Source organism: Labrus bergylta, chromosome 5, assembly GCF_963930695.1.
Source record: "Labrus bergylta chromosome 5, fLabBer1.1, whole genome shotgun sequence".
Lineage (NCBI taxonomy): Eukaryota > Metazoa > Chordata > Actinopteri > Labriformes > Labridae > Labrus > Labrus bergylta.
The window spans coordinates 8,748,346-8,772,760 of NC_089199.1; the positions used below are offsets into that span (position 1 = coordinate 8,748,346).

Below are 24,415 nucleotides of genomic sequence, written 5' to 3' on the forward strand. Positions count from 1 at the left end.
CCGATCGAAAGCCCTTCGGCTTCAAATTTAGACTTGTAGAGCTCTGCATGGGTGAGAAAAGTTTGCGCTGCAGCACAGAAGGGGTTCAGATTTACAAGTTAGCAATTACAAGCTTAATCGATCATCAAAATAACCTAAGAAAAGAAGAGAGCTGTCAAAGTTAATATCTGATATAGATACATCTCTGCTTGTCGATTTTACCTTACAATAGTTTCTCAATTAAACTCCAGGCATGCACAAAAAACGATAAGTTAGACACATAAGATCTTTGGAGGGAAATCATGAACATGTCTAGATGGATAAAAGCGGAACATGTTGATATATTCACCCTCTCTAAAGAGGTAGTGCAGGGTAGTGAATTCAGGAAAATAAAGTCTGTGTCTAGCCTAATGTGAGCAGGTCTTTTCATTGTTGATTGCATTTTAGATGAGGGAGGTGATCGACCACGATGCCAAGACTGACCTCAAGGCCATCCTCTGTCGGTGACATCACTCCCCCTCGTGCACGGCTCGTCGCTTCAGCTTGGACTCCCGTCAAGGTCTGAGTCTCCCGCTGTGACCGAAGGCGATGCCTCGTCCCCATTCATTCTCAGTCAGGCACTCAGGACAAACACACGCTCGTAGCGCTGCGTGGACAACTTTTTGAGACGAAATAAAGCGTGATGATGACAGAAGAAAGCAGGGGCAAACGAAGGAAACAAGCCAACCCGAGGCGAAATCGAGGTAAGAATAACACGGAGCTTTTAAAAGTTTGAACAAGTTGGTGAAGTGATGCGGGCAGATGTTGCTGCAGCGGACCGAGGCACGCATGCCAAAACGCGTTTGTTGAAGGACTTCAAACTTTGTTTCCTCTGCACATTTATATAGCATAGTTATATATCAGACACAAGTTTTGAGTTCACGTCTATTGATTGCTTTTCAGAGCAATTTTTTTTTTATAGATTAGCTCATCGTCATGTCTGATTATTCTAGCCTACCTGTGAATTTAACCTGTGTAATATCGTATAGATGAGAAGTGAAACCTCTAGTTTCAAAACCTGTGGGTACAAGCGAATTGTAAAACCTCCGGTCCCCTTTTGTACCTAATATAAAGGTTATGAAAGTTATTTCTCAAGCAGCAAATGACGGATCCACAGTCCTTCCAGTGAAGTTAGAATAAAACTTTGTTTTTTAAACTTAAGAAATATTTTGTCAAAAATGTAATTTTAAGGTCAGCTCTTACTGTACTAAAACGTGTTTCCTCTCACATCTCTTGACTTAAAGGCTTTGCTGCGGATTATGCTGAAAGCATGATGGTACTTTCTCGAGTCTCCTTTTAACTAAATACCAAACTTTGCAAGTCTAATATAAGAAATCTAAACATAAAATGGAGGGCATCAAAAATAGAAATATAAAGAGGTTTTGGTGGAAACTTTCCAAATCAAGGCCGTTGTATAATTAAGTAACCTGTGGCAGTTCTAAATCACATGACAAAAATGTACATAGCTGGCTCATTAAAATGTTGATTCTCAATATGCAATCATTTGTTATCATAACTTAGTTCAGCCTTCTAGTTTGTTTTCAAATACATGTATTAAAAAAAAAAAGCCAACAATGTGCATATAAGTAAATTCATCTTTTTAACATGTTTAAGATTAGTCTTCCTTCAAGTCATCACAGCTCATTTGAGTTATCTAACATATGACTCAATAAAAGGTTAAATTCATGTTTATATTGGAAAGTAACATGCTTATCACCTTATCAAGATTAGTGGAAATCCTTAGTTGACCTTAAATCTTCAGATAATGTTTGTTGTCACTCCACAGTACGGGAACTTCTTGTCATCATGCTGAATTTAGAGTTTGTTCAGATGTTGTTCTTCATGCATCAGGTTGAGCAATTTTTGTCTCAGTCAGAACTTGAATACAAAAGTGAGGAAACACACACGTGCATGTTAATAAATATTTGTATTTCCTGTATTTCCATCTTGCTGATATGGACTAAATCGAATCTTACTTCCCTAAAAAACAGTGAACACTTCTCTGAGCTCAAATTAAACTTGTAAAACAAATTTAAATATACACTGAAACCTAAGTAGACATGTTTCTGTACTAGTTAATACTAATGGGCTTCATTAAAGATGCATATACGCTTTTTCTGCTTATTCTTTAATTTATGCAGAGTTATTTGGTAAATGAAGATTTGAGTCAAAACAAACATACCCAACCATTATTCCAAACACAAAGTTATAAATCCAGAAAATACTCAGAATAAGATGGTCACTGAGGGGTTTTGTCTTCAAACATATACAATACCACAAACAATGTTGGTTAAAGTCCTTAGCCTCCATCTGCTCTCAAAAGCTATTACAAGCCATGCAAAATAGAGTTTGTCTCTTATCCGACACACAACCGCTCTAAACATATTTGCCATCACAGCATCTGTAAGGAGCCTGATCACACATATCGTTTATTACTTTGCTTTGAGTGTTTCCTCATTTTATACAGAGAGGTGTGAAGCTCAGCAGAGTGTCACCAGGGTGCGATCCCCTCTGGTACACACACGCACACTCTCACTTTTGACTGTCAGATAGCAGTTTGTCGACCGAATGTGCTCTGTTTGACAAATCAGCATCATCACATTGCTGTGAGAGCTATCAGTAAAAAGACACACTTACTGACAAGGACCTGTCACTTATCTGTCCAGTTCCTTTTATTCCTGCAGTGACCTCAGAGGAGCTATACACATCAACTCAAGGCAAATTAAAGACAGTTGTACCAGTGAGGGTGTTTTAAATTACATTTGAAATGACAACACTACTAGGGATATTAATTTTTGCTATTTTTTCCCACTTGCATGAAAATGCTTGTGGATCTGCTTGCATGTTTGCGCTGATTGCATGCTTATACATATCATATCTCTATATCACACATGCGTCAGTGTTTGTCTAAGCGGTAAATGCTCGTGCATCCTCATTCGTAGAAATGTTTGCGTTAAGCCTCCATGTAGCACTTGGAATGTGCTGTGCTGTGTGAGAAGAGAGTTAAAGGTCCTTGATAAAACCAAATGAATTTGGCAGGCCCAACTCATAAGACAGCGATTTAGGGATCTTTTCCAAAACCAGAAGAAAAGAGAAAAACACATAGGCTGACTTTTCTTCTCTCTCCAAGGCGCCTATTGATTATGTCTCTGTCTCTCCCAATAAAGCTGTCAATGTTAACCAATCTAAAGCAACATGATGAAATTACTACTCCTCATTCCCTTAAGATTAAAAACAGTCCTGAGACAAAAAGGGAACATTTGAACTGATGGCCTATGTTTAAGCTGTGAGTTAGATATTTAAGTTGTAAAGAGCATGAGTACATTAGCCGAGAACTTTTTGCCGGAGGTTCAGCACCTTCCCTCAGGCCCTATGCGCAGTTTGTAAAAGCTACCTTTTTTTGACAGTGAGGTGTCATTTGCTTTTTTTTCTCTTTTGACAAAGATAACGATGAAATGTATCCAGTATTCTGAGTAATCTAAATACTTTTTAGCTCAGCCTAAAGAACAATGGCGGGTAAAAAGCACATCATGATTTATTTTTGTTGTTGCTTTAATTTATAAAGTAACTGATGAAAATAATTGAAGGGTAGATCAGATTTTGGAGGAAAGCAACGCTTTAATATCAGCGTTTGAATTTAGCCATCTCGTTGGTGCAGTACTGTTAGCTTCTTAGCAGTGGCACTTTGAAAAGAGCTGTCATTTATATAAAGTCTTCTGGCAGTGTTATGCTCGGGCTTTCCCCTGCCCTCAGACTCAGCATGCTCCTTCGCCAGAATGACATCCGCACAACCCATCAGACTCATTCAAACCCTCACTCCTAAATCAGATGTAGAGCTGTGTTTCTTGAGCACCCTCACAAACATATACAGTCCCGTTGCCTTGCGTGTTATGTTTTGTTAGTCCATAACAAAGAACCTCACTCTGTTGTTGAGTTGATGTGCCTTTTAAGAGAGCTTTCTCTATCCCTGTTCCCTCGCCCCCCCCCCCCCTCTCTCTCTCTCTCTCTCTCTCTCTCTCTCTCATTTTTCTTCTTTTTTCAAGTGCCAATTTATTTAAACTCCTTTCCCCTTTTCTTCTTTCTCCTTCATTGATTTCCAAACCCCAGTCTTTGTATGCAGCTGGGGCCCAGCTGTGTGTCTGTGACCATGTATGTGTGTGCATACATGTGTGTGTTTGTGTGGGTTTTTCTGGCACAGTGCTGCCACACTGAGCATAGCGCACTGTACACAAAGGACTTGAGCAGCAAGAAGGAGAGTGGGGGGGAAAGAGAAAGAGAGAGAATAGGGGGAAGACATTTGAACATTAAAGACTGACGTGCTTGTACTGTACAGAGGAGAGGGGCTGGGCCTTTTGGACCGGGCTTACTTTAACGGCAGATGTATCGCCGCTCAGGGATGAGGGGTGGGGAGGGCGAGACAGCAATGAAGAGCTCAGGCACCACAGTTTATTACCAGGACTCTTCAAGGGGCTCAGCTCAGGCGTCAGGACCAGCGGGTGGGAGGGACGTCGAAGGAAGAAAAGAGAGGAGGATGACAGAGGTGGGGAACCGATGGGGTTGACAGGGCTGGAAACACGGAAAAGAGTTCTACGGCGTGAGAAGACAAGAGATTTGTGGGGTTGGGGGGGGTTGTGAAGAGACAGGATGGGCGACATGATGTGGGAAAATTTAAGCGTTTCCTTATTTGTTCCCACAACTCCGAGTGTCAAAGATTTCTCCCATCCTAGCTCTCTGGTTTTGATGCACAGCAGTAAAGGGGAATCCCTTGATTGAGTCCCTCTGGTATTTTTCACATATTTATTTGATTATTGCTCATTATGATGTTTCTGATGTAGCCAAAGCAGTCCCATGTCTTACTGTACATTCCTGCCGCGTGGCTGCCACGCTGTTGATCCACTCCAGGAGGGATTTATTTGGAAAGTTTTGTGGTGCCATTGCAAGAATAATACAAGCCGAGGGGGGTTTCCGCCATGTTAGCTCTTGCATGACTGTGTAAGAGTCTTTTTTCGTAGAGATGTTACAGCAAATTCCTATTTTCTCTCTATATATATAGACACTATATAAAGGATGTAAAGGATGGTCAGAACAAAAAACAGTTACTGGTATCTCTAATGTTTGTATTCCTTGAATCTGTAAGATAGCACTTCTAGCAACACAGCTCAAGAGGTGCTTGTGTAAATGTGTTAGTGTGTTTGCACTTTTCACACTTATAACACCAACTGTATTTCTTGCAGCTTCTCACTAATGCACAGGCATTTCTATTTTCACATCAAAGGCGTACCATCTGATAAAGAAGGTGTACCTACTATTGCAAATTGATCCCTTTTCACTCTTGACTAACTCTGTTTGCAGTTTTATTATTATTGCATTCTTTGTCATTGCTTTGGCAAGACTCCTCCTTATTAAGTCTATTTGTAGATCTTCCGTAGGTGCAGACAGCCAGGGCATTCTGTGTTTGATATGCTGCACATGTGAGAGAGAAGAAAGAGATTTAAACCATCCAGATAGGCAGGCATTCTGCCACACAATTTATAGATATGTGCTGTTTTATCACACCTCAAATTAAATTTTCGAAACCCTGCTTCAGCTGTCATGTATTACAAGGCCCATATGGGTGGCAGAGAGAGAGTGGAGAGAGAGAGCGATATAAAGAGAGGAGACAGAAGAGAGCAGATTTGCAGGCAGCTCAGCTGGAGGAGATTTTACCAGGATTTGCCAGAACTAGATATAGAAAAGCAGCAGGTTTAGGAGGAACAGTTTGATATGAGGTGTGTGTCAGCTGCAACCAGAAGTAGGAGTGAAGGGAGGTTCATTAATGATTCGCCTCACACTCACAACTTCTGGTTCAAGAAAGGAAGATGTGTTTGGGCTTCATCAGTTAACACTCTAGTTGTTTGGTTTGACTTGAGGTAAATGTGAAATGTTAATTTAATGAATTAAGTCTCATTTGAAGATCCCCTTCCACTCAGCATTCGCACAATACCCACATCTCCTCTACAGCACTCTTACACTTGAAAGTTGTTCTAGATATGATTAAATATCTAGATGATTTCTTTTAAATCACACTGATTAGGTAATGTAAAAAATCTTCTAGGAGTCCAGAACCCTATGTGATTCTATTTACAATGATATAAAACAGAGAAACGCAGCTAATCCTCACATATCATGAGTTTGATACAGAGAAGTTTTTGCATATTTCACTGAAAACGAATTCTGATGATTAGTTATTTATCCTAATTTTTGACATAAGTTATTAGCTCTCAACTCTACATTAGGCTGTTTTGCTAATTAGATAAATACATTACCTAAAGAATATGGATATATCATCAGATTTGTGCTTATATCATTTACATTGCTGTAATGCTTGCTAATTTTAAAACCATCCTTATTTAAAGGGCTCGTTGCCATCATAGCTTAAGCTCTATGGTAAAATGTCGAATGGACGACAAATGTATCTTTTGGTATGTGATGTAATGGCATAACGCCTGCTACACAGTTTTTCTGTTAAAATCACCATCTACTTGATCAGTAAGTTATAACCAATCAAGTCCACCATCCTAAATTCTATCAGCCTTTTTTTATCAGCACAGGCGTAGAAAGAAAAACTTGGACACACAACAGGAAGAGACTCCCTCCTCTTCCCCTCTGTCTGCCTGTACCTGTGTTCACCTGGCACCACCTTCATCTGACCTGCACATCCCACTCTCCCTTCCACACACACACACACACACACACACACACACACACACACACACACACACACACACACACACATAGAGAACATACACATACTTACCTGGGTGGGAGTAAACACATTCCAGTGTGCAGTGAACAATTCATCACTGACTTTTAGGCCCACCTTTAACAGTCAGAGCTCTAGGTATTACATTTTACACACATCTTTATCCATCTGCCTCAAATTCACCCTCTCTCTCTCTCTCTCTCTCTCTCTCTCTCTCTCTCTCTCACCCACTCACTCTTTAATCTGCTGGTAACATCATATTTTAGCATGTTTTCCTGTGTCTCCCTCAGAACTTTCTAAAGGCCTACATTTTGTTCATTTATTAATTCAGTTGTGTTAAATAGAAGTAGCAGGAAGACTAATATTCTGCAAAATCTCAGATAATGGTGAGAAAAAATCTGTGAAAATGTGAATTCTTAGCACAAAGTTTTAGCCCAGGTATGATAAAGAACAGGATCCATACACCGGAAAGTTCTTCTAGAAAGGAAGCTATGCAAATGAACTATCAGTCTGCAAAAGCGAACTTTGACATTTATCACCAAGTGACAATCTAGTAAATAGTCTTATCTCATCTTGTTTTCGAAAATATCACACGCCACATGCCAGGTTATCAGGGTTTTGTTGTGTTGCAAAATTACAAAACCAGTGACGTTTATTTAATTACAAAGGTCAGTCACTTTATGAGAAAAATGAATGTAAAAGGAGACCAGGAAAATTCTGACGTTGAAAAGGATAACTTTCCTTTTTCCCTTTGGCTCCACTTTCAACTCGAGTACCTCAGGGAAACAGTTTAGTTATGATTATATGGTGCATGTGTCCAGCAATGCAGGCGGGTTGGAAGGGGAAGTAAGTTATAAGGCAGCCTGGCAGCGTATCAGAGGGAGGTGACGTCATCTAAATGATACAAGTAATAGGTAGGTGTGAAAGTGTCCAGGCATGATATTCGAACAGGGCTCTGAATTTCAAACACAGATTTGGTACTTGGACTCCTTTTTTCCTCTTCTTTTGGTATTTCTATTTCCTATTTCTGATTGTGATCATCTGTTGCTATCTTTAGTTTTTGTGTGAGTCTTCCTTTCTTAATCATCCCTTTGTTTCTCCTCTATCTCCTATGTATCTCACCTCCTCGTCCTCCTATTCCTAGCACTCTTCTCCTTTTTTTTTCTACTTCTCTTTTCTTCTCCTCCATCCTCTGCTCCTCCCAGTCCGGGTTCCCCAAACTCTGTACGGTCGCCATCATGCACCCCCCGCCTCTCCCTGAGCGCCTCCCCTGTCCCACTGACACCACACGCTGCTCCCATCCCCCGAAAACCACTTCAAACAACCAGCGCCATCAAAGCCCACAGTCAGTCAGCCAGGCAGCCAGCCTTCTGCTTCGACTTAAAATTACTGTCGTCCCAGTCGCAAGGCTGCTTTCCTCTTCTGATACACATCAAAGATCCTCTTAAACTCCCAAAGTTTGCTTTTTAAACCTTTCTTCTTGTTGAGTCTTTTTTTATATACATTATTTGGCTGGTTGAGGTTTTACTCTCCCGCTTTCTCTCTCTTTCTCTTCTCCCTTTCTCTTTTGCCATTATTTTTGCTCCTACAGGGCCAGGTCAGTAATGACATGCACACACTCTCATGTGCGGTATTGCTGCCTTTGCATTTTTCTCCGTGACTTTAATTAGTTTTTTTTTTTTTTTTTTTTTTAAGGCGTTGGTTCAGGCTTCACATGCACAGCACACACTTTTTCTCTCTCACACACAAAAGTAGATCAAGTGGGAACTTAACAAACATACAGATGTGTGTCAATTAATATGCACTGTGACTCATACATCTTCCTAATCAGGACTGCAAACCACCAAGGAACCTGTTTAATAGTGTGTGTTTATGTTCCTCTTTTTCTTCATGGGTTCTTTTTGTGTGCATGCTTAAAGGACAGAAAGAAGTGACGAGAAGGACAATAGATATTGTGTGCAGACATGTGAGAAACAATTGAGAGAAAGACAAAGAAACTAAAAGCACAGTGACACACTAGAAAGGCATCTTTTCGATGTTTCAAAGCCTCAGAGGTCACATGTGGTCACTGGCAATGTTTCGGTGTATCATCATCTTTTGGCTTGAGGGTGTAATGTTGATTTACGCCAGAGGATGGCGCCCAGTCTGTATGTTTTCCAAGCAGGAACTGACTGCCAGGTTTCATCTACAGCCTGTTTGGAACAACATTTATCTTTATAAGAAAGTATATTTAGATACAATTAAATATTGCCCTGTACTTTGCTGAATCAGGATGTTTTGTACTAAATTGGTGAAGTGTAGAGAAATAAGAGTGTTAGTGGTACAGAGCTTTAGTTTTAGTGTTGGTGTTGTTGCTTTGACTACAAGTGAATACCTTCCCATTGTGTGTTCTGATGTTTTATATCTAAATGTGGTTTTCTTAGGATTCTTGTATCTTGTGTTTTTAATCACTACTGAGACATTTTAGGCTTTAATGCAGCAAATTGTCATTTAAAGAACACCACATCCCACAAAACACCTCTAGCAGATCTTATATACACATGTTTGAAGTAACAAAGTCAGTGGGATACAAGCCATATTTGTTTCAGCCTCAAACAAATCCTGCGTCTTCAGTAAGTCAAAGTCGCGGCCCCAGTCGAACAAACCAAATCCCACATTGTATGGCTGTAAAGCTCAAAGAGAAGTTTTATTTAGCGCGCAGCCCTATTAAAAAACTTCAGAACCTTTTGTGCTCCGTCAGAGAATGTTTTAATATTCAAAAGGAGCCACTATTGTGTGGTTTCTTGCGCCAACGTACAAAATAAAGAGCCACATCAGAAAGCTGGAACGGTCCCTGAGCATTTTCATGTGTAAAGAAAAAAAGGGAAAACAAATTTGGAGGGGGGAGACAGGGGTATTTATAGAGTGGTGTGAGAGACTCTGCAATGACAGGAGTCTAATGAAGTGGAGTTTGGGTTTTGATTCACAGTGCGGTGAGCGCGTGGGTCCCTCTGTGACCGTTACTGCATTCCAGCAACGATCCCTCGCTACACGGAAACCAGCTCGGGCCACAGGAGGAGGATCAGGGCCAAATCCAAATAACGTGTTCTTCAAACCGAGCTAACCTTTCTCAGCAACATCAGTCCTGCCTTTTAGACAGGGGCACGATACGAAGACACAGAGCTCAAACATGGTGACAAGTTTTTTTGAAAATCCCACGTACTAACCCCTCACACACAGTGTAGATACAATAGAGATGACAATGTCACTGCTGGTGAGTCATTGAGATGGTAAATGACTCAAATAACACAATAGAACTTGACATAATAGGGAAGTCCAGAATGATATATCAACAGTGTTTCTTATTTACATTTTTATAGGTCAGCGGAAGTGTTTTCTGTGTAAGAGATTTTTACAGATGTGTAGCGAAGAAGCTAGAAACAGACAATGAAGGAAGTGAAGGCTCTAAGTCATCACAAAGAGAACAGTGTGGATGTTCTGGATTTTCCATTGTTGAGAAATAAACTAGATAAAGTGAATTAAATAGATTTGTATTTTGCTATGGTTTGGAGCAATGATTGTAAAACAGGGGTGCTAGTAGCTAGTGTGCGTTGGAGAATTGCAGAGGGTGAGTGAGCTTTTAGAAAAAAAGTTAATTAAAAATAATTCATTTATACATGATTAAAAAAAACGTAAACATGTAATTGTGAAGTTTATAAAACCCAATTTTGTGTCTAATGTAATTTCAACACAGATTTCTCCTGTAAACTTTCATCCGTTGCAATCAAAGCTAACACATTGAAGATTGTTTGTTACATTGTTAGTGTTGACACCTCCACAGAACCAGTTTCCATATTAAATAAAAGATGAAAATCATGTGTGAAGATTCTTGTTTCAAATGTCAAAGAAGCTTAGCAACATGTAGAGAAGGAAGTGTAATAAAGCAAGAACAGAGCCTACAAAGTACTTCAGAATCAGAAGAAATGCGTCTGAATACTTTCTGTAAACACGCTCCGGGCTGTGGTAAAGAGAAATTAGACAGAAGTTACAGGAAGAGAGCGAGTGCGCACCTCATGAATAGTTTTTAAGGTTATTTGTTCAGTCATTCAGTCAGACTTTCATTCTACGGCACTGCATTGTACCTCTTAAATATATTTTTCTACCTAAAGTATTATCAGAAGATTAGCTAAATAAATAACTCAGTTCAGGTACATTATCAAAAAAGCACCAACGCATTCAATAAATCCTTTGAATAAACCAGCTGTATTCTGTAAGCTCTCACAACAGAACAAAAATAATAACAAAAGGTCTCCTCGATTGGGTAACTATAGTGAACATTGTGTCACTTTTACATACTTCACACAAAGAAAGCCACACGTATCTGCTTTGAAGGTAAATGTCTGTGTCAAACAAGGTAATTTTTTTTTTTCATGACCTTCACTGTGGTGGTCTACAGGACAGGTAAACACGGTGGCAAACATGTCAACAGCAGCATACAGGAAACCTCCAGAGGAAGAACACGAGACCACAAAGGCATTCTGCACACCTCTTCACTCACACCTTGCCTCATTTCTGCAAAGAGAAAAAACTGATTCTCATTTGAACACAAACTAATGATTCTGTTTAGTCAACACTATCAGGGTTCAGTATTGTTATATTTTGAAGTGCTAATGTTTACCTCCTTATGGTAAAACTACACTGAGCAGACAAAGTGCAGTCAACAGTGAAACATATAATACAAAGCATTTGAACCTGTTCAGACACATTTAAACCAAAAAAGCAAAAGTGGTCATGTTATTCTTTTTTTATTTTCTTCCTGTTCCGTTGTGTGATTTCAGAAACAAACCTTCCATTTTTAACTCTCTCTGCGGTTTGTTTTTGGTGATCTGTGCACATACTGTAGCTCTGCTACATTAGAAAGAGGTAAAATTGCTCATCAAAGACGAACAACTACTCAAAACATGCACTAAATGATAAGCTAACTATCTCAAAGAGCTGTTATTGCTTCTTTATGCTCTACCTGCCAGAAACGTAAAGCCATTCATCTTGGAAGTTCCTGTGGGGGGCAACTCTGTGAAAGTTAACATCATTATAGGCTACAAAAATACATCATGCATGTCTCGAGTCGACTCACCGCGATCTAAGAATACTTAGCTTGTGTGGGAATCTACCGGAGGGGATGAAAGTGTACCCTGTGTGTCTTCACACTGCCTCTACAAGTGTGTCTGTATGTGCTGTTAATCACAGTTTAGTGATAGTGTGATAGTGTTACTCACAGTTTTCTGATTGTTTCACCAACACTAAGTGTGCACCTTTGTTGAGTTATTTGAGACCTCTTTCCTGTACAAGTCCTCTCACTGCTCTATTTCTTTATCTGTATGTCTCTCTCTTAAATGCATCAACACACACAGGCATGGAACATACTGCTCGAGTCTGAGTTCAACAAGAAGATTATCATGTCATCTCTGAGTTTTGAGTTCTTTTTTATGGAAATACAAAAACACATTGCTGGAATTTGCAAGTGTTTGGCAAATAAAAAAAGATGTAAGTTCTGTAATGTCTGGTAAGAGAATTGACAAATTCTCTTCAACAATTAGAAAAGGCTGAATTGTAGCAAAGTACAGACTGAAAAGCTCAAATATAAGAGGATATTATAAGAGGACCTATTCGACTTTTTGAAAGAAAAAGAAAAACGTTTTCTCACATTGATGTGTGAAGACAAAAGCAGAGGACTATTATCCTTTCAGTTTGCACCCGGCTTATCACTTGACTTGAATTTTAAACTTTGATTGTTATACTATTTAATATTGAAGGTCATCAATATCTGTTTCTAATCCAGTGTAAGAACAATAGAAGTCCTAGGCCCTCCATTTTTTATTTCTTGTTTTCATTTTAGTTTTAAATGCAAGCAGAATCTTGCACACTGTCTGAATCGCACTGGCATTGACAACGTTGCCAATGTTTTTACGCAATTTAGACAGTATCTTCAATTGTTCTCAAAAAATAGAGTATAGAGACATTTTTTTAAAATATCGCGATTATCACTAATAATCCAGTTGAACAGACCCTATTTTAACGGACCACCTGCTGCTCTCTTCCTTCCACCCTCGGCAGCTATGTGTAAAAAATATGACTTTTATTGTTTCAAAAATTGTTGTAACTTTTCTATACAATCGATGATTAAAATAATGGCGAAAGTATCGTTTGAAAAGATGGTGGTATTGAAAAGTACTTGTTTGCACTGCAGATAACTGACTTTACAGTAAGTCTCTGTTTTAGCTATTTGTGTACTTTTCCTAGACATATTCCAGCTTATCTATTGGTTCATCTATCTGTGCTTCAGAGTCACAGCAGGTTTCCAGTGAACAGATATGGCTTGATACTGTCACGTGACATGTAGATAGAGAATAACAGATCAGAAGTGCTGATCTCCATTGATTTTCAGAATCCCGGGCCCTTTCAAAACGGCCACACACAACACCACAGTGTGCTACAGTGGGAGTCTCGGGGGCTGTGCTTTGATTCGCAGAGGCTTCTCTGACATGGTACTGAGGAGTCATATGTGAATAATGAAACTAACACCAGCGCACAGACACACTAGAAGAACAACTGTTTGACAAATCAACTTCTCGAGTGGTATCAGTGAATAGCTCTGCGGCTTTGAAGCCAATAAAACGCCATGAGGGATTCTGTTTTTGTGTCACAGGGGTCCTAATTCAGCAGAATCATTAAAGACCACACAAAACAAAGGCGGTATAGTTTCAATATTTGTTGTCGATTTAAATACCACTTGTTAGTGCGCAAACTTGCGCTATTGTTATGCAATTCTTGTTTGTTTGCAGAGCTTTAATCAGTATGAGGAAATTAGCCCTGCTGTTTAATACTGGATCTGATTGTTTTGTGTGTGACCTCTGGGTCGCTCCGGGTCCAGATGTTGCCCCTCGGGCGGCACATTCTGTGGTGGTGGTTTAAATGCTCTGACAGGGTGGTGTCTCCTAATGAGTGGCACTTCTAAAGGCACAGAGCCGTGACTTGTGGAACCGCTGCATGGGCTTCAGCTTTACTGCCTCAAATTGCAATTCAGATAGTCATGAAGTATTGCGCACACACACGCACAAACAAACAAAAATATATTGTCATGTGTTTCTTATCTGTGTTTTATTGATCATGCTATTGTCCTCTGCAGCAGGAGGCAAGTCATTGTGTGTGTGTGTGTGTGTGTGTGTGTGTGTGTGTGTGTGTGTTTGTGTGCGTGCGTGCGTGCGTGCGTGCATGCGTGTGTGTGTTGAGGGAATTTCCCTCTGTAGCGTGTTTTTCACAGTTCGACATCAAGTTTGAAGATTTGTGTCAGAGACAGTTTGACACTGTTGCTTTGTGTTTCTCTTGTTTCTCATAGTCCTCGCTCCTCTGCCTTTTCTTTAACTTTGTCTTTATCCATCACTTGTTTTTCCTTTCCTTTTGTTCTTGCCCCGTGTGCTGTATTCTTCATGCACTGAAGCCTCTGCACCTCTGTAAGCCCCCTTTCCATTCCGTATACACCACAACACTGTTCCCCAAACAACAAATAGCAAGAATTCACCATCACAAACTTCATCACATGTCTCATTTTCTGCCTCTGAGCTAATTTGACCTTTACAATCCCCATCGAAGTGTCACAGTTTCGGTCTCTTTTTTTTTTTTTTGCAGAGCCACTTGCAAACTTGTCTGCAGCTCGCTGCCAACCAGCATAGAAATGACTGTAATCAATCGGACTAGATCTTTGACAGTGCGAGTTAGACATTCAATATCTATGTGAGTGTGGTCAATTTTACATCATCATAAGACAACAATGTTCACACTTCCTTTTCTCTGCCCTCATAAAAAATTAAAGGGGAGCAAATCATTACATTACCGTCAGTTAACTTTGGAGCATTCTTTCCTCAGAGTGCTCTTGTGATATAATCTTTGAACATTTCAATCAGTTTAATTAAGGGTTACATTTCTGAAATGAGGCAAACACCAAGAGGAAAATTCAGCATTACGATTGTAAGTAAATTGAATTAGCTGTGTAAAAAGTTTCTTTTAAATCTTGTATGATCCCATGTCAAAATCTTTTATTTAGCAGAACATATCCAGGTCTAATGGCACTCTGTGTTTGAGTGTGTTCATTTTGTGTATTTGCATGTGCAATAATAACCCTGTTAGAAAAATAATAAATGATCACGTAATCTTCAGTGTTCCCAGTGTTCCAGTGTTGGTGTTGGAAGGTGAAAACAAACCAAACCTGAGCAGGCCAAAGTGTCAAAGTGAGAAAGAAGCGTCACCCTAACAGACAGAGAGAGAGAGTATGAGTGGCTGCTGAGTTGCAGGAGATCAGGTGGGAGGGAGGTGTTTGTTCTTGGTTGTGGTCCTCCCCTGACTCATCGTATGAACGCCAGACAGCAGGTATGAATATGAGTGTTGCCTTGGTTGGAGTTTTTTAAGTGACAGGTTTAATATCTACGATATTCTAAGAGATGTCTTCTCTTTCAAAATGAGTGAACGATATGGATTTACCTGGAATCTGAACTTCTCATTTAGGTAAATGAAATGTCTTCCTTTACTTGCTTTTTGTTTAGCGTGTGGGTGGCCGTGACCCTCATGTGGTTACTTATCGAGTTCAAAATAACAAGTGCTGAGTCTTCTGACACCTGTGAAACTGTCACAGTTTTAACAGCATGAGAAAATCATAATTTAATCTACTTACCAAAACTAAAATTGTAAATGTGTTTAGATATTAAAGGAGTTTAGTCACAGAAATATGAAGGATCAGTACGTTTTTATTCATGCATCAGCGTCTGAGTGCCGTATCTCTTCTTGTTTCTGACAGTTTTACCACCTACATGTTGCTCTTTATGAAATGTATCAGATGTTACTTTGATGACCATCATTTATCATGTGAAGAAGAGCCGCCTGGATTTCATTTCTTCTGGGTATCTGGGGAAGTATTGATTTCTCTCATCCATTTGTAGAGAAATATTCACATAAGAACATCAAAAGTGATGACTGTAAAATGGAAATGTGTTTAAATTCTGAAACTAAACTTGAGTATATGTAGTGCATATTCTGCACTTTGCTGTGTATATTTAAAGGTTACTTAAAAGTTTGTATAAAGATTACAGTTTTTGGTTTGTGACTAACACTTTTATGTTGTGTTAAATTCAGTAAAAAAAAAACAAAAAAAAAAAAAACAAGTGTATCAAAAATACTTAAAATTATTATTACACAGTTTATTTGTTTGATTATTTTGCCAGTGACAGTGTACAGCCACTTGGCTTTACCAGAGTTAGCGATGAGCTAATTTACATCTTTAGTCCCTGGGCAGGAGTGAGAGACATCTCAATCTGTTAAGAAATACAAAATACATTTAAAAACATCTACAACACTATTTCTATTCACAGCCAGAATGTCTTATATATATGGTTAGAAAACAATTTTGTTTTATTTATTTGGATGTCATTATCTATTGTAAAGCAATCGGGATATAACATTTGGGATCTTCTAGGTTTTATATGACAATCTTGAATAGTAAAAATCAACAGAACAGTAACGACTACAATGTGTGCTAAATTGGGCCTGGCCTTGTTTGTTTCCATTTAAAACCAAATGAAACAAACAAGGTAATTTCTTGGTAATTATTGCGTGTTTACCATTTAGCCACATAATTACTGAGTCAATACCAGATCACATATGTGCATCGTAAAATAAACTGAGGCCCAGCGTGTTGCTACAGTACAGTCAATGCCCTCTGGGATATAAACAGTGCCGAATTAAATGAAAACTATCTCTTCACTGTTGTGGACCAGCACTAGAGACATGATGAGATTATTTTTCTTTATCTTTTGTGAACTTCTTTAATGTGGTTTCTTCTTTCGCGTGGTTGTTTAAAAATCTGTCTTTCCGTGTCCAACACACATGTGCTTTTGAAAGTATGCAGGCGTTAAGCGTCTCCTTCTGGCTTTGGGAAACGGACTTAAAAAAAAAAAAATAGAGCAGGTTGTCAATCTTCAGGCTTTAGCTCAGATTCGTGATGGATCACGGGCCCCTCGGAAGGAGCGGTGTTTTCTGTCAAATCTGACTTGGTTCCCATGCTGAGAGTAGACTTTCTGGAAGACAGGCTGTCAATCTCTCAAATATTCAATCACTGTCAGGCAGGGAAAGAGACAGAGGGGTTGAAGTAGTTTGATCTGAACACTGTGTTGTTGTCAAACCATCAGAAAGAGTCCCCAGAAGACTCAGTGATCGACATCGTCAAGCATGATGCAGCACAGTTCAGTTAGCACTTTCTGTTAATGAGTCACGATCTTCCCACGCACACTACACACAGCATGCACAAAAGCAGTGGACTGTTTTCTACTCTGCTGTGCTCTGATATTTTGCATTTTGTGTATTCTTCTTCTGCTTCTTAACCTTGACACACAATCTATACTCGCTCACAATCCTAAACCTCCTGCACAGTTCAAAGATTTAGCCGTTCTGCTCCAACACATGCACACAGAAAGACCAACTTGAAGGATGCAATCGCCATCAAAATTCATAAATCACTTGGCCAGATAATGAAAGCCATCCCGGCGCAGTGCTGCTTTAATGAAAGTACATATAGGCTCTGTGTCACTCACTGCCATTTGAGGCCAAATTAGAGACAATTTCACGCTAATCCAGACCAGATTTAGCTCTTTTTCAGGGGCGCAGTGGTATGTCCTATCATCCCAGTAAACTCCTGCAGCGATGATAGGTCGTCCTCAACTACTTTATATAACTTCATCGCTGTCTGCTTCAGGGGGGATGCATGTGATGAGCAATTTCAACCCTCGTAAGAGAAACTCATTCCTGTCCATGTTAGCGCAGCATGGACCTGAGTTTTGGTGACTAGCCTTAGGGTGAATCAGAGCATTGCATCAGCTCACTTTCTACATGTGTGTAATCAAGCGTGGATACACAGCCTGCTGATGCAAACAGATACACATGTAGGTGTTGGATTTTGAGATTAGCTAATACACGCAATTGTTTTAAGAGCATTTTAGAGTACGGGCGTCCCCTCTTTGAAGCACCGGCCCTCTTTTGGCTCTTTCAAAATGAGTGTGTGTGTATGTGTTATCTGTGTGTGTTCGTGTCTTATAGATGTGATCTTGATGAGGTAGATTGCCTCAAAATGTCTCGCTGAGTGCAGCCGCTGTCTCTGGCATTTGTCACCGAGCTGTGGGGTGTAACTGAATGTGACGAAGCGCCGAAAAGCAAAGTTCTCATCAATCACTGCGTTCGCCATCCAGTAAGGGTTGTGTTTGGAAGAGCTCAAACAAAAATGAAAATCTTTGACTGAAAATGAAAAGAGTGACTGAGAGTTGTTTTGACAGTTTAATGAATAAACTTTGTTTGTGTGTTTTGTGAAATTTAACGAGCTGTGAAACCTCATTTTCACTCTGATCTGATAAAAAAAAAAAAAAAAGGAGGGACAAGACTCTGAAGGCCAAAAGTGGAGAATTTATTTTAATCTAATCAGAAGCATGATGGTGTTGTTTTGAGACCTTCGTCGGATGCTGATGAGAAATCTTATTTTCACAACAGCACAAAAGGAGGAACTGGCCGTCTGTATGTTGGCAGAGTCGAAGCTCCCCCCTCGATAATGGTCTGGCCTTCTCTGATGGGACATTTCAAAGGCCCTGGCACGGACTCTATTTGTGTTGTTAAACAGACATTACTTGGTTGTGATTAGATATTGCCAATCAGTGAGAGGGAAACAGAGAGACCTCAGAACAAGCCTTGGAAATAAGAGCCTACAGCTGAAATCCTAGGCATGTGTTTGTGATTGTCATTTATTGTCTTTGCCATGGGAAAAAGTCATGCGTCTTTCCAGGGTACTATTGAAATGACAATATGTTATTTATCTTTTTCTTTTTACGTGCTGAGCTATACCCCTGCTGCCCCCGAAGCCTCGTGCGGGTACATGATGTATTTCAACTAAGACTTTGGATTTCAGAGCATTTCTTGTACGGTCACAGTAATATAAATAAATCCACATAAACACTTAAGCTATAAATAACACTTTTCAATTTAACACAGGTTAATTTTGAAGAGATAATTTAAAAGCTGACAAATCCTCTATTTCTCATGCACACAGTACATGTTTTTATTTGGTGTGTCTGTTTAACATTTATTTTCAGATTTAAAATGGAAGACAGCAAAACCAGAAATGACGCCGAAACTAACTCAGACTGACTTTATGTTTCTGTGCCTACAGTTTTATTTTATTCAGATAGTAGAGGGAATTATTTGAAGTCTCATACTTTGTTGCTAAGATGATTGTTTTAAAGCTCTGGATCTGCAGAGCACACAAATATGTACGTTGCATGCTGAGTCTCTTTGAATCGATTACACATAAAACCACACGAAGCCATATAAAATATCTATTTATAAGAAACACATTGGACAACGACACATGAAAAGGACAATGCTGTAATGCTTCAAAACAAAAATGAACCCAGTTGTTGTTTTTTTTTACACTTCAAACAACACGTAAGATGTAGTTTGAATTTGACCAAACAGTGAATTTCTGGTTGTGATTTTTCTCTGGTTCCTTTTTCAGAGTTATGTAGCATTGTATCTGGCTTGTTTTGATCATAAACTACAGCTCAACCAACTTAAAACCAGCTGAAACTATACAGGGGAAAAAACACGTCTGTTGCATTTTGAATCATTTATATAAAAAAAACAAAAAAAACATAAATATGTTTTGAATTGTTGAAAATAAAAGTTGTGAAAATAATTCTTTATAATTAATTCAGAGGATAGGACAGTGGATAGACCATAGTGCACTTAAGGAGGGACTGGAAAACAGAACAATAATTTAAATCAACTACTGACATTATTTGTGACAATTTTGATATAAGTCTTTTTAGATGTTACAAATCACTACATATCAAAAATCTACGTGTTGTTTTTCCAGGCAACTCTTTCCATTTAAAAACAATTACAAACCAAAAGACACTTTGAATGTAATGAATTAATAACAAGACACAGAAATCTATTTTCTGTTGCTGTTGATTATAGTTAAGACAGATATTATAAAATAATTATTGCAAATAAAGACATTGAACAAGATTTTTAATTGTTAATAAAAAAATAAGTAAGCATATTGTCAAGCTGTATGTCTGAAATCATGTCATGTTTAAAGAATTCAAAATATTTAGCAAGAAGAGCATGCTTGGCCCGAGGCTGATGTTCTATAGATCCTTAGCTTGGCAAAGTTTGGGAACCCCTTGACTAGGAAACCAGCATACGAGTGTGGAGATTGACATTCAGCAAAGGGCAACAGTTGGAAAACAAACCTGTCCTTTTTTCTTTCTTTAAAATGTGATATTGATTTTTCTTTTCCTCTCACAGTAGATGCTGAGCAGGTGAGTTCGCTGGGATCCGAGGGGGAGGATGAGGTCGGTCTGTGGAACCTGGAGCCCCAGGACTGCCAGGAGAGCCTGGACAAGACGAGCCTGACACCCAGCGAGGGGACGGAGGAGCCTGTCAGCCCTGCTCGTTCCACGCGGCTTCACAGCCTCAGCCCTGGCAGCAGGAATTACTGGGGGCAGGTGGAGCAGGAGGCCGCAGAGGACCCCAGCATATCATCTAACACTGACAGGGAGGGGGACCAGGACCCTTTGAGGATGTACTGTAAGTATTTAGCCAAGAACTGTAACTCATAAGCCCTTTTAAATTGTGAGTTGTAAAAATTATTTCTGAAAGATTAAGGACAAGAAAGATGCAATACTACATGGTGTCGGACTGCTGTGTAGGACACTTCTCTATGTGTAAACAAGCCTACAATGTTTTTTCTGATGCAATACACCTCCAGCCTCACAACGCTCCTCAAGGCCTTCTAGAAACACCTCCATAACCATGCCTTCCCTACAAGCTGTTCTGTGTCTTCACTCTTCTCTTTGAAAAAGCAGCCTTCTGAAAGCATGACAAAAGAACTCATCCCACACAATGTCACAATATTTCCATGCATCAAAGAGGTGACGTTACGGTACTGAAATCAGCACTGCGCGACGTGAGGCTTTCCCTTTTATTTAGAGGAGATCAAAGGCTCACGCGGCTTGCCTACTAACAATCACTTAGCTCCCTCGCCTCGTGTGATTTGGCCTTGCCTGATGAAGGCAAAGCTGAGTTTTTACAACACTCAACCGCACAGGCTCTTCCCTTTCACCACATAAAAAAACAGCTTAAAATATGCCAACATCTGCAAACATTTGAAAAATCTTCCTCAAAGTCGCTGTAAGCTGGCTCTCTCTCTCACTCTCGCTCTCGCTCGCTCTCGCTCGCTCTCGCTCGCTCTCGCTCTCTCTGGCTGCTTGTCACTGCACTCAAGGGCACGAATGAGAAAGAAATCTCAAAGTCTAGTTTAATATCAGGCCAACCAGAACCCTGAATCTATTGTTTTATCTGCCAGTCTTCAAGTCAACATATTAGTTCCATTAGATTCAGTTGCACCGTATCACTTTTTACACAACAAATCCTCACTCTCTTTGCACGCACACACAGTCACATACGAGGCAAATAGATTGACAATGACTCAGAAAGTAAACCCTCTGTTAGAACTTGATTATACACTTAAATAAAGTGTAACAGCAGGAAAGGTACAACCACATGAATGTCCTTCATAACAAGAATAACGAGGAGCTTTGAAAATGTAAAATTCTACAGGTTTTTGGTAAAAATCAGTTCCATGTAAGAATGCAACATATTGAATCTATAAAACAAATGGATATATTTAATGCTCTTTTGCACTGTGTGACAATTATATTTGTATGTGTTGTGTGTATTGTATGAATGATCACAACAGGACTTTGATAATGCCTCCTCGGCGAGTCTCTTTTGTATTGTAAGAGTTTTCTCTTGGTTGATTATTTCAGTAAGACTTCTAATTCATTAAAGGTGGAGAAACAAAGAAAAAAAAAGGACTGCTATTTATTATATTGCATTAATTTCCTGTATGGTGCACCAATAAGGCTGTGTGCATCGATCACAAATAAGAGAAACATGTTGCAAAATGACAAGAAATGCATATGTTTGTCCCTCTTTCCAGGTAATATCTCAGACTCCCAGAATGCCTTGGAAGACCTGGCCCACTATGAATTTCTGGCCCAGTTGAGGAAGGCCTCTACCTCAGCCAGCATCTTGGACCATCTGAACCACAACGGCACTGCAGCTGAGTACCATCCGGGCAGCAGGCACGATGAGCTGCCGCCCGCCATCTGGTCACCTGGAGCTCAGCACAGCTCGCCTGAGAGCACAGGTATATTAACGGGAGAACGGCTGCAATGATACCAAAAGAACATCAATCAATCTAGAATGACTGCCATTGAGTCAGGCAGGCAGTAAATAGGCATGCCTTTTTATGTTTGTATTATTCTGAGAAATTGAGGGGGAAACAAAGGCTTTTCTATTCTCAGCTTATCAAACACTTGTGGTTAGACGAGCAGTCTTCATTTTGGTTTTATAAATAGCAACCGGTTTAGTCATCAGCATTCCTTTAACACTAACTTTAACAATTTAATGGCGTCCTTAATATACAACATTCTGCTGTGATATATTTTGTATGAGATTTTTGATTATAAATTGTATTAAGTTCCTGTTGCATTTTAAATATCCGTAATCTGTATAACATCATTTCATATAAAAGTGAACTCTGTCAAAACAATTGTCGATAACATAAAATGAGATTGAACTCTATTTATCTTAAAGGAAACTCTGATGCACGGTTCTTCTCACATTACAGTAGAAATAAGAGTAAAACAAAAGAGAATCAACTAGAGGTAAAACAAAAAAATATAAAGTGTATAAAAAGTATTTAGTGAAGAGTTTAATGCTAAATGAACAATGCATTTAATAGCATCAAAAGAAGTACAAGAAACAGCATATCTGTTACAACATTTTCAACATACAAATACATTTAAATGTTCAAAATACTTATAAATGGTGCCTTATCTACACCTCTATGAGAGAGCTTGAGTTCTGCTCAAACTACAGGGCCTTATAACATAAGTGAACATGCTTTTTATTTTGTTAAGCAGCATTACGTGAGGCCAAGAGTTGTTCAGCGACTGTATGAATCACGACAGCTTTTTTAACTGTAGAATTAGAGGATTTTTTTAAGCAGATTGTAAACGGCAAACTCAACATAGCGCCTCCTTCTAAATGAAACCAGTAGCTAACTCTCAGATGTCTGCTTACAATCTAGAACTTGGTCAATATATTTTTATGGAGTTGCATCTTCAGACATTTAAGCTGATTTTGGCCACACAGCCTCTGCCCGAAGTTTGACACCATGACACATCCTTTTTTTTAAGGTTTATTGTTGGGCTTTTTATGCCTTTATTTCAGAGTTAGGACATAAAGTCAGAAATCCTAGAGAGAGGGCTAGAGAGAGAGGGCTAGAGAGAGAGGGCTAGAGAGAGAGAGAGAGAGAGAGAGAGAGAGAGAGAGAGAGAGAGAGAGAGAGAGAGAGGGAGTGGGGAATGACATACAGGAAAGGAGCTACAGCCCAGATTCAAACCCAGGCTGTCTTCTTAGAGGACAATAGCCTCTGTACATGGGGCACATGCACCAACCACTAGGCAACCGGCACCTCCACCAAGACACATCCTAAACACAGAGAAGTAAGAAAACAAGAACAGGCAGAGGGCAGGATGTCTGCAGATACAGCCACCACCGCACACTTCCAGTGGGTCAAAAGTGATGATAGAGAGGGATTCTTTTTATACATGTCCATACATAGTTTTGCAGAAGAAAATCCTACTCATTCTGCCTTTAACATAGAAAAGGTATACTTAAGTGGAATGTGAGAGTGAGTGTGGGTGTCACTAGATGAATGTCATGGCCTTGTGATATGCTTGCAATCCATCCAGGGTGTGCCTTGCATCTTGCTAAATGCATCCTGGGATATGCTCCAGCTCCCAGCCACTTTGATCAGAATAAACAATATATAGAAAAGCAAATGTAGAAATTGAAGTATTGAATTAATGTGTGAAATGTTTCATGCTCTGACTTCTCTTCTATCTGGATTTCAGATGCAGGAAGAACACAGCAGGCCTGCCCGTTCTGCCACAGGATGTTTCAGCGCGGAGCGTCTTTAAGGGACCACATCAGGTACTGTCAGGACAGGGAGGGGGCCCACATGGCCTGTCCGCTCTGTGGATACACTGCCACCCATAGGGCACAGATGGAGCGGCACCTGGCACTTCACAACCAATTGCAGGACAAGGTAAGATAAACGGACAGAAAGGAGGAACTTTCACAAATGCAAGAGGCACACTGCAAAAACTCAAATCTTTGCAAGCGTTCTCGTCAAATTTGTTGTCAATACATCTCATCACACTTATTACAAGCCACATTCACCTGACAAATCCAGATAAACATCTTATTTCAAGATATAAAAAGCAGAGATAAGGCCTGAATTGCACCAACTGCAATAAGTAAAAATAGCTTCCAAAGCAGCAAGCAGATTTGACAGGACATTAATGGTTAGCAGCACCGCATTGGTCCTCAATCAAGCTGAACAGCATTTAAGCAGATTTTATATTTTTGAGGGTTTTTTTTAATTAAATTTAATAACTTGTTAAGGTAAAGACATTTCATTTTAAGACACAACACGTACATTTGTCTTGC

At 39.5% G+C, this 24,415-nt stretch overlaps 1 protein-coding gene across 2 annotated transcripts in view; it reads left to right on the forward strand.

Moving 5' to 3' along the window:
• Nucleotides 1-441: 441 nt before the first annotated feature.
• The window catches only part of LOC109986207 (zinc finger E-box-binding homeobox 2-like), a 30,151-nt gene continuing 6,177 nt past the window's right edge, over nucleotides 442-24,415 (forward strand). Inside the window, exons 1-4 of one of the 2 annotated variants that reach the window (XM_065954674.1) lie at nucleotides 442-722; nucleotides 20,141-20,419; nucleotides 21,834-22,043; nucleotides 23,818-24,011. In XM_065954674.1, the coding sequence (XP_065810746.1) occupies nucleotides 662-722; nucleotides 20,141-20,419; nucleotides 21,834-22,043; nucleotides 23,818-24,011 (744 nt within the window). In that variant the 5' untranslated portion in view covers nucleotides 442-661. Of the gene's footprint in view, nucleotides 723-20,137; nucleotides 20,420-21,833; nucleotides 22,044-23,817; nucleotides 24,012-24,415 lie in introns of both variants that reach the window. The other variant, XM_020636737.3, reaches the window with a different exon arrangement.